The sequence below is a fragment of the Paralichthys olivaceus genome, chromosome 16, assembly GCF_024713975.1.
Source record: "Paralichthys olivaceus isolate ysfri-2021 chromosome 16, ASM2471397v2, whole genome shotgun sequence".
NCBI classification, from domain to species: Eukaryota; Metazoa; Chordata; class Actinopteri; order Pleuronectiformes; family Paralichthyidae; genus Paralichthys; species Paralichthys olivaceus.
Window position 1 is genome coordinate 19,244,947 of NC_091108.1, and position 12,581 is coordinate 19,257,527.

Here is a 12,581-nt window from a genome sequence, read left to right on the forward strand (position 1 = left end):
TCAAGGAGCTGCAGGTCAGGAGAGAGGGTCCACTGAGTGAGTGAGGGTAGGGGGGTCTTTTTTTTTTTCTTCCTTTAAGGGAGTCAAATTTCCCAACTCCATGGGCCTAGAGTCACTTCGCTCAGAACTGAGAGAGTCTTTGTACTGAGAGAGAGGGAGAGAGAGAGAGAGAGAGAGAGAGTGAGAGAGAGAGAGAGTGAGGGAGAGAGCAGTGTGATTCAGGTCTGTACAGTCTGGCAGCAGGACCACAGAGTTTGCCCGAATTTCATCACACAGCACTTGGAGTTCACTTCCAAACCTGGATTTTTTTTCACTCACCTGCTGAAATGTTTCAACGGTAAGACCATTTAAATACTGCCTCCTCATTTATTTGTGCTTTGACAGAAAACAGTCTTAAATTGAATTGACTTAACTAAACATTCAGACCATCATAAATCATTCCACCTCAGAGTAAACCTGTGATGTAGCAGCACCGAATTCTCCAAGAAACTTTTGAAACAATAGTTAATTCAAATGAATGTTGTCTACATGCACCAATACACTTTTACAAAAGCTTTTGTCAAAAGTCAGAACTTTTAAGTGCAGCTTCAGTGACGGACATGTCTCCTCAGGTGGTCTCTTGCCCTGCATCTCATCCTGCTGTGCTGGTTGACCGCTGCCCTGCAGGTTATAGAAGGTAACATTCATGCTTCTGCATTTCTTTCAGGACACTGTAAAAAACAAAACAAATACAGTGGAGATGGATCTTTAAGAGGAGAAAGGGAGCACACACTGTTGGGAGAGAGAGTAAAATGTAGTCCTTTCTCATTTTGGTGGAGTTTTGCATTTGAATTATCACAATGTTTAAAAGTGATTTATCTCATTATCTCAGATGAGGCTGATTATTCCCCATGTATCACACTGTGGCCAGTGAAGTTCTTATGTTATGTTAAAGGCTAAATTATTGATCATCATGACAACGAGGAGATCGTCCAGATATTCTTATATTTCAGGGGAATTCGGTGGTTTGCAGATTAAACTTTCTTCAAAGTTCTTTGCATACAAGACACGTTTTTTTCCATGCAATTAATCTGCATGTTATTCATGTTTTTGTCCAGTCAATGCAAGCTTTCACACCAGCCTTTCTGATATTGTGGCTTTTATCTTTGAAGTAAATGTTTTCAGAATGCATGTTGTTGAGGATTTTGTATTAAAATGAGCACAGCTAGGACTCTTTGGGACCTTCCTCAAATTAATTACAAATATAATCTTACCTCAGGCATATGGCTAACCACTGCTGTGGTTCATATTGGCTCTGTGAAATTACTCAGCTGTCACAGCGGTTCTTCAAACTGTCCGATGGACATCCTGAAATACGTCCTGAAGTGGCTGTGGTGCAGCTAAAGCTCCTGACGTAGTGAGACTCACCGAGTTCTTCTCTCTTATTAATATTGGGTGTATCCAGGTATTTCATCTCTTTTTCTTTTAATTCAGCAAAATGACCAAATCATCATCGCTGGGTGTCGATCACACCAATCTTTTCCCGAGGCGCAAATGTTTTTTCCAATTCTTAATCTATTAGCTTTATCGTCTCACGCTTAATGTGAATAGTCAGGCTCGCCAACATTTTCCTCCGAATTAATCGCAATTTCGTGCTGCTTATTCACGTAGCCGTTGACGGGCACAGGCCTTGAGGCTGTCAACACAAAATGTTTCACTCTGTGAGAAACCTTGGCGAAACTCTCGTCTGAACAGTGACTAGCACTGCAACCATATCTCGACATACAGGTCGGCAAGGTGTTGGTGTGAACATTGCTTTAATAATAAGGATACTGAGATTATTGAGTTTGGATGTAATATCCTCCACAAAACCAAATGTAGAAGAGGAGAGGAAACATTTTTGGAGCTTTAAATAGGGTCTACAGCATTTAATTAAGATGTTCTAAATCTTTAGAAGGTTCTTCAGTCAACCAACTCATGGAGATAATGTATAGTAAAATAAAATAATGACTAAAATCATCACCCATCATCTTCATTTGCCACTTTTAAATCCAAATTAATTGCGACTTACAACTCAACCAACAATGCATGTGCACTTCCATCCACCATTGCTATACATCTATTAGGAGGAAGTTCATTCTCCATTTCTATGTCTGATTCTCCATGTGGGTGCCATTAAACCACTGCAAAAAATGGAAATATGGCATCTGTGTTTGTTTTATATGTAATTTTATTGAAGAAGGTGAAGGTCGTTAAAGCCAAACCTTGCCACTCTGCAGCCATTTTGTAACACCCTAACTGCACTTTCAATGGTCTCCAGCTACTCAACTATCTACTTTAACATCACCTGTCAAATATGATTAAAAACACATAAATGTTAAATGACCTTGCTCCAAATTGAGGTTTAAACTCTCCCTTACACAGGTTATACCTCCACTACGAATGCGCAGGGTTGTGTTTACATCAGTGCAACAACACAAGTGGTTTGGGATGTTTCTCGTACGTTTCCTGTTATAAAGCCAATGATTGGCTTATTGGAGTGGTGGGATTGAATATGTATCATACGACCACCAACTTTCTGATCGGGGATTATTTAAGCGATTTCTCTCTCTCTCTGTCTCGCTCTATTACTATATTTCCTGTTGTCACTGCAACATGCACATCTATAGCTTTCATCAATCAGCAATTTTGCAGCTCTCCAGTGGAACAGATGAATTTTACGCTTCAACCAAGTGTACAAAGTATTTTATGATTGTATTGAGAGTTGTTTTATTAAATATGCAGTGAAATAGCATGTGTGAATGGAAGGCTTGACAGAACTGCCAAAGGGGGATGGGACCTTATGAACAATCAGGTGCTGTATTATAGCGATGTTGCTTCTTTTCGCATTATTTTCCATTTCTTAGTTGTTTTCAGAGCTTCTACATCATCGCAGTCTTTAAAGCAAACAGACAGACTCAGTAAAAATCTTTCCCACACCAATAAAGCTCTGCTGACATATTGGATACCTGCACATTTTATTTATGGAGGTGGACCCAACTGAAGTCTCCAGTCACTTTGACTTGACATTAAAGGAGTAGTGAAGTAATTTCATGCTGTACAACAATGTAAAACAAGGCCATAGTGTTTTTGTAAACTAAATACCCACTGCGTTCTTACCCCAAATCTTGTTCGTCAATGATTAGCCTTCAATGACAACAAAATGAGAGGACTTAAATTTCTTTACTTAGCCTTTCTCTGCTCTCCCACACATAATATGGGACAATCCCCCCTTTCAGTGTCCACTTTCACACCTCTGTCTGCTGTTGTGGTTTTCAGTCAGTGACTCCCTGCTGTGAGTCACTTGTCTTCTTATACAGCTCTGTAGGAGATAGATTGTTTGTTTGTTTGGCAGTAGACTGTGCTTCCTCTGCCCTCTTTATCCTCTGTGTGTGTGGGTGGGTGTGGGTGTGTGTGTGCACAATCAAGTTGCTGGAAGTGGCAGACAAGTCAAAGGCTGCACTAGGGTGAGAGATTAAGCGTTGAGTTTGTATGAGGGGGTCACACTGAGCTTTGAAGAGAGATCTGTAGAACACAATTGATTCTGTAACAGCTTCATGCCAGTAGAGCAGCTCTCTAACCTGCACTGGACTCCGGATAATCATCTGAAATTATCAGGAGGGGCTGTATCTGAGAACGGAAATGTCCAAGTCGGTCACTGTGGACATTTTACAGAAGTTCTCCTGCCAGCCCCCAAGTCAAACCTCTAGATAATGTCTGAATAAGCACAAGTGAAAACACAGCACGAGATTATCCAGAGGAATTCATCACGATCCAGTGAGCACGTTGATTAAGTTTCTAACAAGGCAGATACAAAATTGGAAAAAAAATTGAAATATCTAAAAATGAAAAAGACATGTAGACGAAACTAGCAAAGATGTTAACTTGGCAGTGTTAATGTGCTGATAAAAAAAATCTCTGCAACGGAATTTATACATTACGTATTGCTTCCTGCTCCCTGTGTCAGCCCTCACCTGAATACTCCAGAGATCCTTGTGTTGTATTGAACCTGATTCTCCTGCTGTGTTGTTCATGTGTGAAAATCAAACACCTTAGAATGTCCAGAACCCACTGTGCGGAGCATTCTCCAGAGTTTATGTCTGAAAACGGTATGTTTGAGAGGCACTTGACGACCAGAGTGAACCCCACACCATTATATAATCAGGGATTCATGGGTTCTGCGGGATGCTGCACATGCAGACTACCAGAGGCCTGATGGTTAGAGAGAATCACATGTTCTCAAACCAGTTTTGACATGTCTATTATTATCTGTTAACTCTTGAGCAAAACATCAGAGCTTCAGAGTGCTAAAGCGAAGCTGCATCAACATTTTTTTCTTTGTGACATAGTATACAGGGTGACAAAGTCTGTGTCTGGAGGCAGCAGAGCTGGACCGGGTGGGTTGACCCAACACAGGACTTTGACACAGTTGATCGCTTTTCATTTCCCATGTGAAAACATAAGTCATTGTGGTTTCATTTACCCATGAACTTTCTACAACCTGTACCTGAACCCGGTGTTTATTATTGTAGCCACTACGAAGATGGTCCTCTAACCTTTAACCTCAAACATGATCTTCATCCAAACCCTAACCATGTAGTTTGTGGGCCTGTATTTTTATTATTGTTACATTTTTTACTGTTAATCTGATGACACTATAACTTTGCTGCTGAAAACTCTCCAGAGTTACGAAATCTGAAAGCTTCAGCCTTATCTTAAATCTTTTTTTGCAATCATTATGTCATACAAGCTGGGTGCAAGAATCCAGGGCTCTGAGACCCCATGATTGACACTTGAGACCCCCTGAGATCCTCAATAGCAAAATTCCGGGGGGTCTCTATAGAAAATGTAAAAACTACTTTCTACTTACTTAAAAAGTCATTAAAATGTGTTTTTTAAAGTATACCATGTCCAGTATTATGTAGGCAGGTTTTCTGCTACATTTATTTTGAAGCAGTGGCCCGTCACTGCTTCAGGATTGGGACAGACACACATTGGCGTCCTTGTACTGTGCTGAATTACTGTATTACCCTGCTGCATGACCTCCCTCCTCACTCCCCCACTGACCTGCGCTCACTTTACACAGTAAAAAAAAAGACCAACACTAATCAGAAGTTATTAAAATGCGTACAGTACTTAAGGTTTACTTTGTGTTTGTTTGATTTGCTGTAGAGTTTATGAGACATGCACTTAAACACACTTGGTAATGGAGGACCGCCCGATACAAAATTATAGAGAAACTTAGAAGTTACCACAATGAGCAAACACTGTAATGCTTGTGATTCTGGAACGCTAGCATGCTATCTGAAGTCACACATGGACAAGGCAAATTGCGGGATGCATTTGGTTCTCTGTAAACAAGCTAAGCAGACGTAATCAAGGCTCCTCTTAATTTCTTAACTGCAGTGTAGCAGAATCTGTGATTCACATTCAGCACAAATTTAGACCTTTCATGAAGAGCAAATTTCATCATTAATCCTTCATCCTTATACTGAACATTGAGTTCTGTCTTACTGTTTTCTACACTTCAAACTTCTTCCTGTTCCCCCAAAAACACTCCTGCCGCCGGGAACCTTCACTTTTCATTTACTGCTGGTTGAGTAGCTCTGAAAGGGTTCTATGTTTAGCCAATATAAGTGATTGTGAGGTGAGCCCAGTAGGAGTCTGCTTTGGTCGAGGCGCTCGTCTGTACAGTGAAACCTGGTCACGTTATTCTGCAGTTGACCATCTCAGTCCTGTCAGGTTTAAAATCCTCAATAACAGCCATACATTTGTTCTGTCAGTGTCTGAGTCACAGTTTTTTCTGCACTCAAAAACTTTCTCCATTTTATTTACATGCTATCGTCTGTGATGTTTAACTATGTGAAGCTTTACCTCTGAGCCTTTGGATCGTCTCCACTCTTGACCTTATTTGGTTTCTGTTACTGGAATAAAACTCCCACCATGTTCCATTTAGGGTTTTTGAGACTGAAAACCTGGCACGTCATAGAAGTGTATGAAAGGTCTTTACCTAAATCTGACTGCCCTCACTGCAGCGGCATCCTGTCTGAAATGTGCTCATTTGACGCAGCTTGACACAATGGCCTGACTGTAAGAGGTGTCATTGCCATATGTTTAACGGTCGGCTCTGTAGGATTTTAATGGGAAAATGGAAATTTTAAATTAAGAATGGCCGTTGCTTTTAGGGTTTTTCCCACTTTTCTGTTGTGAATGATGTAATGTTTTCCATGATGTTAGTTGATGTAGTTTTCACAGTGTGCAGTTGGGCTCAAAATGAGGAGAGCAAAAGCTGTTGTGTTGTTGCAGAGGATATTAGACCGATATCAGAAGCATTAATAGTCAGACATTATGAGATAAAAACTCAAGATTTACAGCTCTTACGGTCATGGTTTTTTAGAAAGGAAATATTGAACTGTTACTAGGTGGCTGCACTGGCTGGTGTTGTTATTTGGGTACACCGTTTCCATGGTGAATGTTAAAAAAGTAGACTATGAATCATTATCATTGTGTATCTGTTCCATTCTGTCTATGCTTTGGGGCAAGAAACATACAAAGAAAGTCTTTTTACTTGAGGAGAGCATTCAGCGTTGTTTATGTGCAAACGTTACACTTGTTACTTGAGACATTAACAGGGATTTTTATGGCCAGCTCTACATGTGGACATACCGAATATTGATACAAAGTAAAACTTACGCCAAATACTTATGTAATAATCTAGTAACAACTTTAGTATTGAGTGATGATGCTGCACTGAAACGTGGGGATGAACCTGTTGGCCCATTTTCGGGTTATTTATTGGGAGTTGGGTAGTTTTTGTGGAACCCAGCTGCTGACTTAGCAGGTGGTTCAGCCTAGTTACGAATGACACATCACACAGAGGTCCGTGTCTCCTACACATTCATGTGTCTACCCAGCCGCTGTGTCAACTCTGTGGCGTTCTCTTCTGCATCATTCTAAGAAAACTGTTCAAAACTTCCAACATTGTTGAAAAGTGGGTTGTGGTTTGCATTGCTAAATCGTGGGTGTATTTTAGATTAATCAGTACATCTAGGCAATTTAACTGTTCTCAACAGTGTCACAAAAATATAGTCGACTGTGGTTCAGGAGGTAAAGTGGGTCATCCAGTAACCAGAGGTTTGTGGTTCAATCCCTGCTTACATCATCATGCCCAACTGATTTTAGCAAGACATCAAACTGTGCCATGTGTGATAAAATGAGTGAAGGAGAATTGTAGAGTAAATAATTTACTATGACAAAACATGTAACTATTTATGAGATATAATGAACCCAACATTCCAGTTAATATAGTTAATTTAACAATCTAAAGACAGAATAAGGGCTCTAAGTGTTAGCTTACACACACAGAGTGGTGGATGGCGACCTGCCTCTGTGTCTCCCCATGTGAAAACACAGCAGTGGTTTTTCAGTCCACATTCCTCCACAGCATCTAGACCTTCTGCTGATAATGAAAGTAGATAATTGGCCACTGACTGTTTGAAGAGCTAATGAGGTGACGTCATGAAATCCTAGTCATAACCTGTGAGGAACAGGAATTCTCCTGCAGTGTGTCTCAGGACATCAAAGACTGATATTTCACCTCCATGGCTTTTCCCACTTCGATTTGACTTTTTCTGCCTTAATTAGGCATTAATCTCAAATTAAACATGTTTGTGTGAGGTTTAGTTAATAATAATAATAATAATATGGACTTCTGTTCTGTGCGGGTGCACTGCTATGATGTTGATGTTATGTTTGTATTATCAGAACCATAACATGTATTGTGTTTCTGTACATCTCTAAATCAGGTACATGCAGTATCTGCATTCTTAATTTTACAGCAAATGATGTGACATTTAGTTATGGTAAATGTATGACATTAGAGGATTTAAATGTTACATAATATTCATATTATATGTTTAAAAAAGCTCAGATATATTTGTCAAGAATTGACATTGAGGAAAAATAGGATTCTGTTGTTTCATGAAACTTTACCGCTAAAATCTACATCAGAGACCAATATCAAAAATTAACTTCGTAATCCTGCTTCACTCATTACTTCCCTAAACATCAAATACCCTTCAAGACCCTAAGGTGCCAAAATCCTCCTCTCCTCCCTTGTCCCGTCTGTTTGATTTTACGTAACTGCTCCAGCTCCAGCGTGTACAACATCCTGCTCACTTGAAGGTAAAATCTAATAACTGCGTGAGTTTAAAGGGGAAGTTCGAGCACACTGTCTTTCTGTGTGAATGTGTTTATGCGTTTGCATATTTGGGTCTGTGGCTTCTGAAATTCTGAAGCTTGTGCTGTTTGCAGACGGAGAGCTCCTTCACATTCACGGCACGCACTTGATCCCTTTAAGGACAAAACTGTGTAAATTACTAACAACAAACAGCACAAACCCTCACGTGATAACCTTTGACCTCTTTATGTCCTTCTCACAATCTGGCAGCACTATCCATGTAGTATCACCAGTTCATATTCTTTAACACCAAAATGAAAATGTGAAGCTTGTGTTTGTTTAATTTCTGGAAAAGTAATTGAATTTGAAATATGCACTCAACACGCGTGTTCCTGTTTCAAAGTCCTGTGCCACAGCTGCCCCACCATTATTTACCTTTGCATTCGCAGCCTGAATTCTTCCCCTCCACTTCTCCCCTGTCGCTCCCTGAGGCGACATGAATGTTCTGCTGAGTGCCTGCTCCTAATTCTCTGTTTTGGTTGGTAGTGCTCCCAATGAGTAAATCCCAGTAAATCCCAATCACCAAGCTGCATACCTCAGAGAATACTGACAAGATTGTAACACAGAACCATCTTTTATCTGCTTTTGTTAGCACTTTGACAGCACAGACATAGGCAGGTATTGTTATTGGACAATGACATAAATAAACAGTTACCCCACTTTTAATTGCTACTAAATTGGAGGCAACACTGAAAGAAAGATCTATACCACTCCTTTGATTAGCACTCATCAGCACAACACTGGTAACACACCGAAAGTTTGAGTCACGCTGAGCCTGAATATTAAAACTAAACAACCGGTTGTTGTCTTTTTACAGTTTTGTATTTTAGTATAATTTCCCCATTGATTTAACAAATTGGGAATAATCACCAGAAGCAAGGTTTTATACAAATATATCAACAATTGTATGATTAGAATACACAAACAATCCATCTCCCTTTTCAAATTTGACCAAATGAGTTTGATTCACTGTACATTTCAGTATATTATATTAAATTGTGTTTTTTTATATTTTGATATAGTGGTATTGCTGTCGGCCCCATACCTTAATAGAAATACTCAGTGTGCCCACATCTGTTGCAAGGCGTGGGAATGGTTTAACTTTGTGTGCAGAAAAGTGCCATTTGAGCAGTAATATTACTATACTGCATTGATGACTGCACCTGCGCACATGGCGTGCACTGTATTATGAGTATCTCATCAGACAGACTTGCTGAAGAAGGGTGTAGAGAAGAGAAATACCACCACCCTGCAAAACTTTGACTTCTGCAGTTCTGAACAATAGTGAATTTTGTTGTGAGGGTTCAGTGGGTGGACGTCAATGGATGGTATTCTGCCAGAGGGACTGTGGAGGGAACATGAGATAATATTTTCCTGTCGACATTTCACTGAAGGTTGTCTTTCATTCCATGAGGCTCACATGAGATGTCCGTCACAGTACCCAGAGTGGAGCACTTCCAAAATACATCACATCACAGACCTGCAGGACTTCACTGATGCTTATTGTCCAAAACTTCCTACAGTACCATGAATGCGTCCGTTTGTCACATCAGCGGTGCCCAGTGGGTTTCACGCCTCACACCATGATTGTGATGCTGACACTTTGCATGAGCAAAAGAATTCCCCCATCACTGTGCCTCCCTTGTTTTTCATTACCATTCGTATTAGAGGAGGAGATGAGTCGATGTGAGAAGCTCTGCAGGGTTGTTTGCTCTGAGAACAACACTCGCAGCTGAGCAAACACACACACACACACACACACACAGCTTCTCACATTCAGAGCTCTGAAACTTATACATGCATAAGCAGGATGTCAGCGGATGTAAATAGCGTAACAACTCATATCTATGATACCAGATGTTTTTATTGACTGCCGTGGTCGGTCCAATGTAGATGACGTTATCGCAAGTCAAGAATTAAGCTGAGATGAACACAATAACAAATATCTACATTATTTCTTAATCTCTAGAGAAGATGCCTTAAATTGTGAGAATGCATTCACCACACATATGTAATACAAGACAAATATCCTAATTATCTTGATAAGTGCAATATGGTGCTATACATTAAATGTGCACATTAGCAAAGAATGGTTGGTCTTTGTGGGAAATATTATATGCAAATTCTTGATTTGGGATTTCCTCAAACAGGGATTTTGGGACAGTTTTACAAATGAGATGACTATAAAGAGGGAATGGATTTACAGGCACTGAGCATCAAATCAGTCAGCCTGCTGGCCTATCTGTCTGATCTTGTCTTTCTGAATCCAGCTGTCCCAGCTTTCTCAGCAGACACCAACACATGGAAAGTAATAATAATATAAACTGTCAGGGTTTGTGTGGAGAGCAGGTGGACCCTAAGTGCAGGAGTGAGGCAGGAGGCAAGTCCAATTCAAACAACAGAATTCATTAAAAAAAAAAAACACACACACAACAGGGAGCAGGCCTAGCAGGAAACAAAAAGCAAAACTCAAACTGTCCAAGCAAAAACAAAGCAGAATAAAACAACCAGACAACACAACTGACAGAGACAAAGACCAGAACTGAACAGAGGACTCGACCAAGAGAGAACTGAGGACTTAAATACAAACTGAACTGATTACAAACTAGAGACAGGTGGCACAGGACAAACAGGTGAAACACATCAAGACAACACAACTGGAGGGAAACACACAAAGGCAGGAAGTAAATAGACCCGAAACAAGGGAGATCAGAATTTCAAAATAAACAGGAAACAGAGTTAAACACAAATGTAAAGGCAGAATATAACACAAGATGAACACAAATCTTTAAACAAGGAAACACAGGTCAAAGTCAAATAACCAAAAGAGTCCATAATCAAAAACCTCTTTATCCAAGAGTTTAAAAGTCATGACACTAAACATCACTGCTCATTTGATGACGCTGTTGTCCCTCTCTGCTGTGTCCTTCCTCTGCCTTTGTCAGAGTATTTCAGAGGGTGAGGTGAGGGTGAAAGGATAGCAGGGGTTGGACGGACTTGATGTAATGGAAACTGTCCTTCCACAGATGTCCACCTCTGACCTCCCTACGGGTCCTGACAATGCATTCTTTCTTCTGAAACAGGCTGCAGATTTTGCTGTGTAGCATTGAGAGGACTTGTGTGTTTCTCTGTGTAATGTGTGTGTGTGTGTGTCCCAAGTCAGAAGTTCATCAGTAGCTTAGTCAATTGGTTATTGTCTTAATAATCTGTGGATGGACAGGCAGCCTGGAAACCATTAAACCAATCAGTGCAGAGCTTGAGTTCCAATCACATGCCACCAAATCATAACTGATTAACACGACTTCAGTTTACTTTGATGGGATATACCTTTACCCTGGAGCTGCACTAATGTAGTCTAATCATTTTACTGTGTTAATGATAGCTGAAAATTACTTACTGACAAACCACCAGAAAAGTATCAACCAACTTAGCTGTAAGTGTTGTATGTTTGTTTTGCTTTCATGTGAGGGCCCCTTCATGTTTCCAGCAGCAGCAGGAGGCTGCAGACCAGCTTTAGATTGACAGTCTGTTCAGCACAAAGCAGCAAAGTTAGCAACCACAGAGTTTAGCAGCTAGTCAGATATCGTTGGTGTTGGTGGAGACCAAATCAGAGCTAACTGGACTATTGGACTAAGAAAAACACCAAATAGATGCTATTGCTTGATGTATAAATGAGTGGTTGCACATTCATCACAACAAATGTAAAACATAATAGAAATGTCTTTTTTGCCAGGATTATGTAAGTTTTGATAGAGGTTAATAACATCTTCACTTTGTTAAATCCAGGACACTGTTGCTTAATTCAAAACAATCATGTCAAAACTGATTGTCTTTTTTTAATTACAACCCACTGTTGGCTAATGTAAGCAAACTTAAGACCTAGTGATGCCTTGTCATTTGTTCCAAGAGCTGGAAATTCTGGCCGCATGGCAAATGGTTTCTATTTATATAGTGCTTTTCTAGTCTTGATGACCACTCAAGTTTTCCATTCACACAGTACAATCTATTAGCAGCATGTTTTTGTTCTATGAGGGGCAATTTGGGGTTCAGCATCTTGCCCAAGGACACATTGGCATGCAGATGGGGAGGACTGGGGATTGAGCTGTTGACCTTCTGGTTGGAGGACATTCGCTCTACCCCTCAGCCATAGCCGCCCTGCATATTCTAACCGGCAGAAGTTACTTTGTCATAGTTCAAAGCAATGGTATTACTTTTAAGGATTAAGGATTAAGATTCCTTTTTATTGTCCCACACAATCATGCACACACAGCACTACATGCAACATGGGGAAATTTCACGTCTGCATTTAACCCATCCGTGTGAA

General features: G+C 40.2%; 1 protein-coding gene across 1 annotated transcript in view; it reads left to right on the plus strand.

Annotated features, from left to right (window-relative positions):
* The first annotated feature begins 152 nt into the window (after window positions 1-152).
* col15a1b (collagen, type XV, alpha 1b) overlaps window positions 153-12,581 on the plus strand; it is a 57,035-nt gene continuing 44,606 nt past the window's right edge. The window contains exons 1-2 of the mRNA XM_069511739.1: window positions 153-337; window positions 612-676. Coding sequence (XP_069367840.1) covers window positions 327-337; window positions 612-676 — 76 coding nt within the window. The 5' untranslated portion in view covers window positions 153-326. The remainder of the gene's footprint in view (window positions 338-611; window positions 677-12,581) is intronic.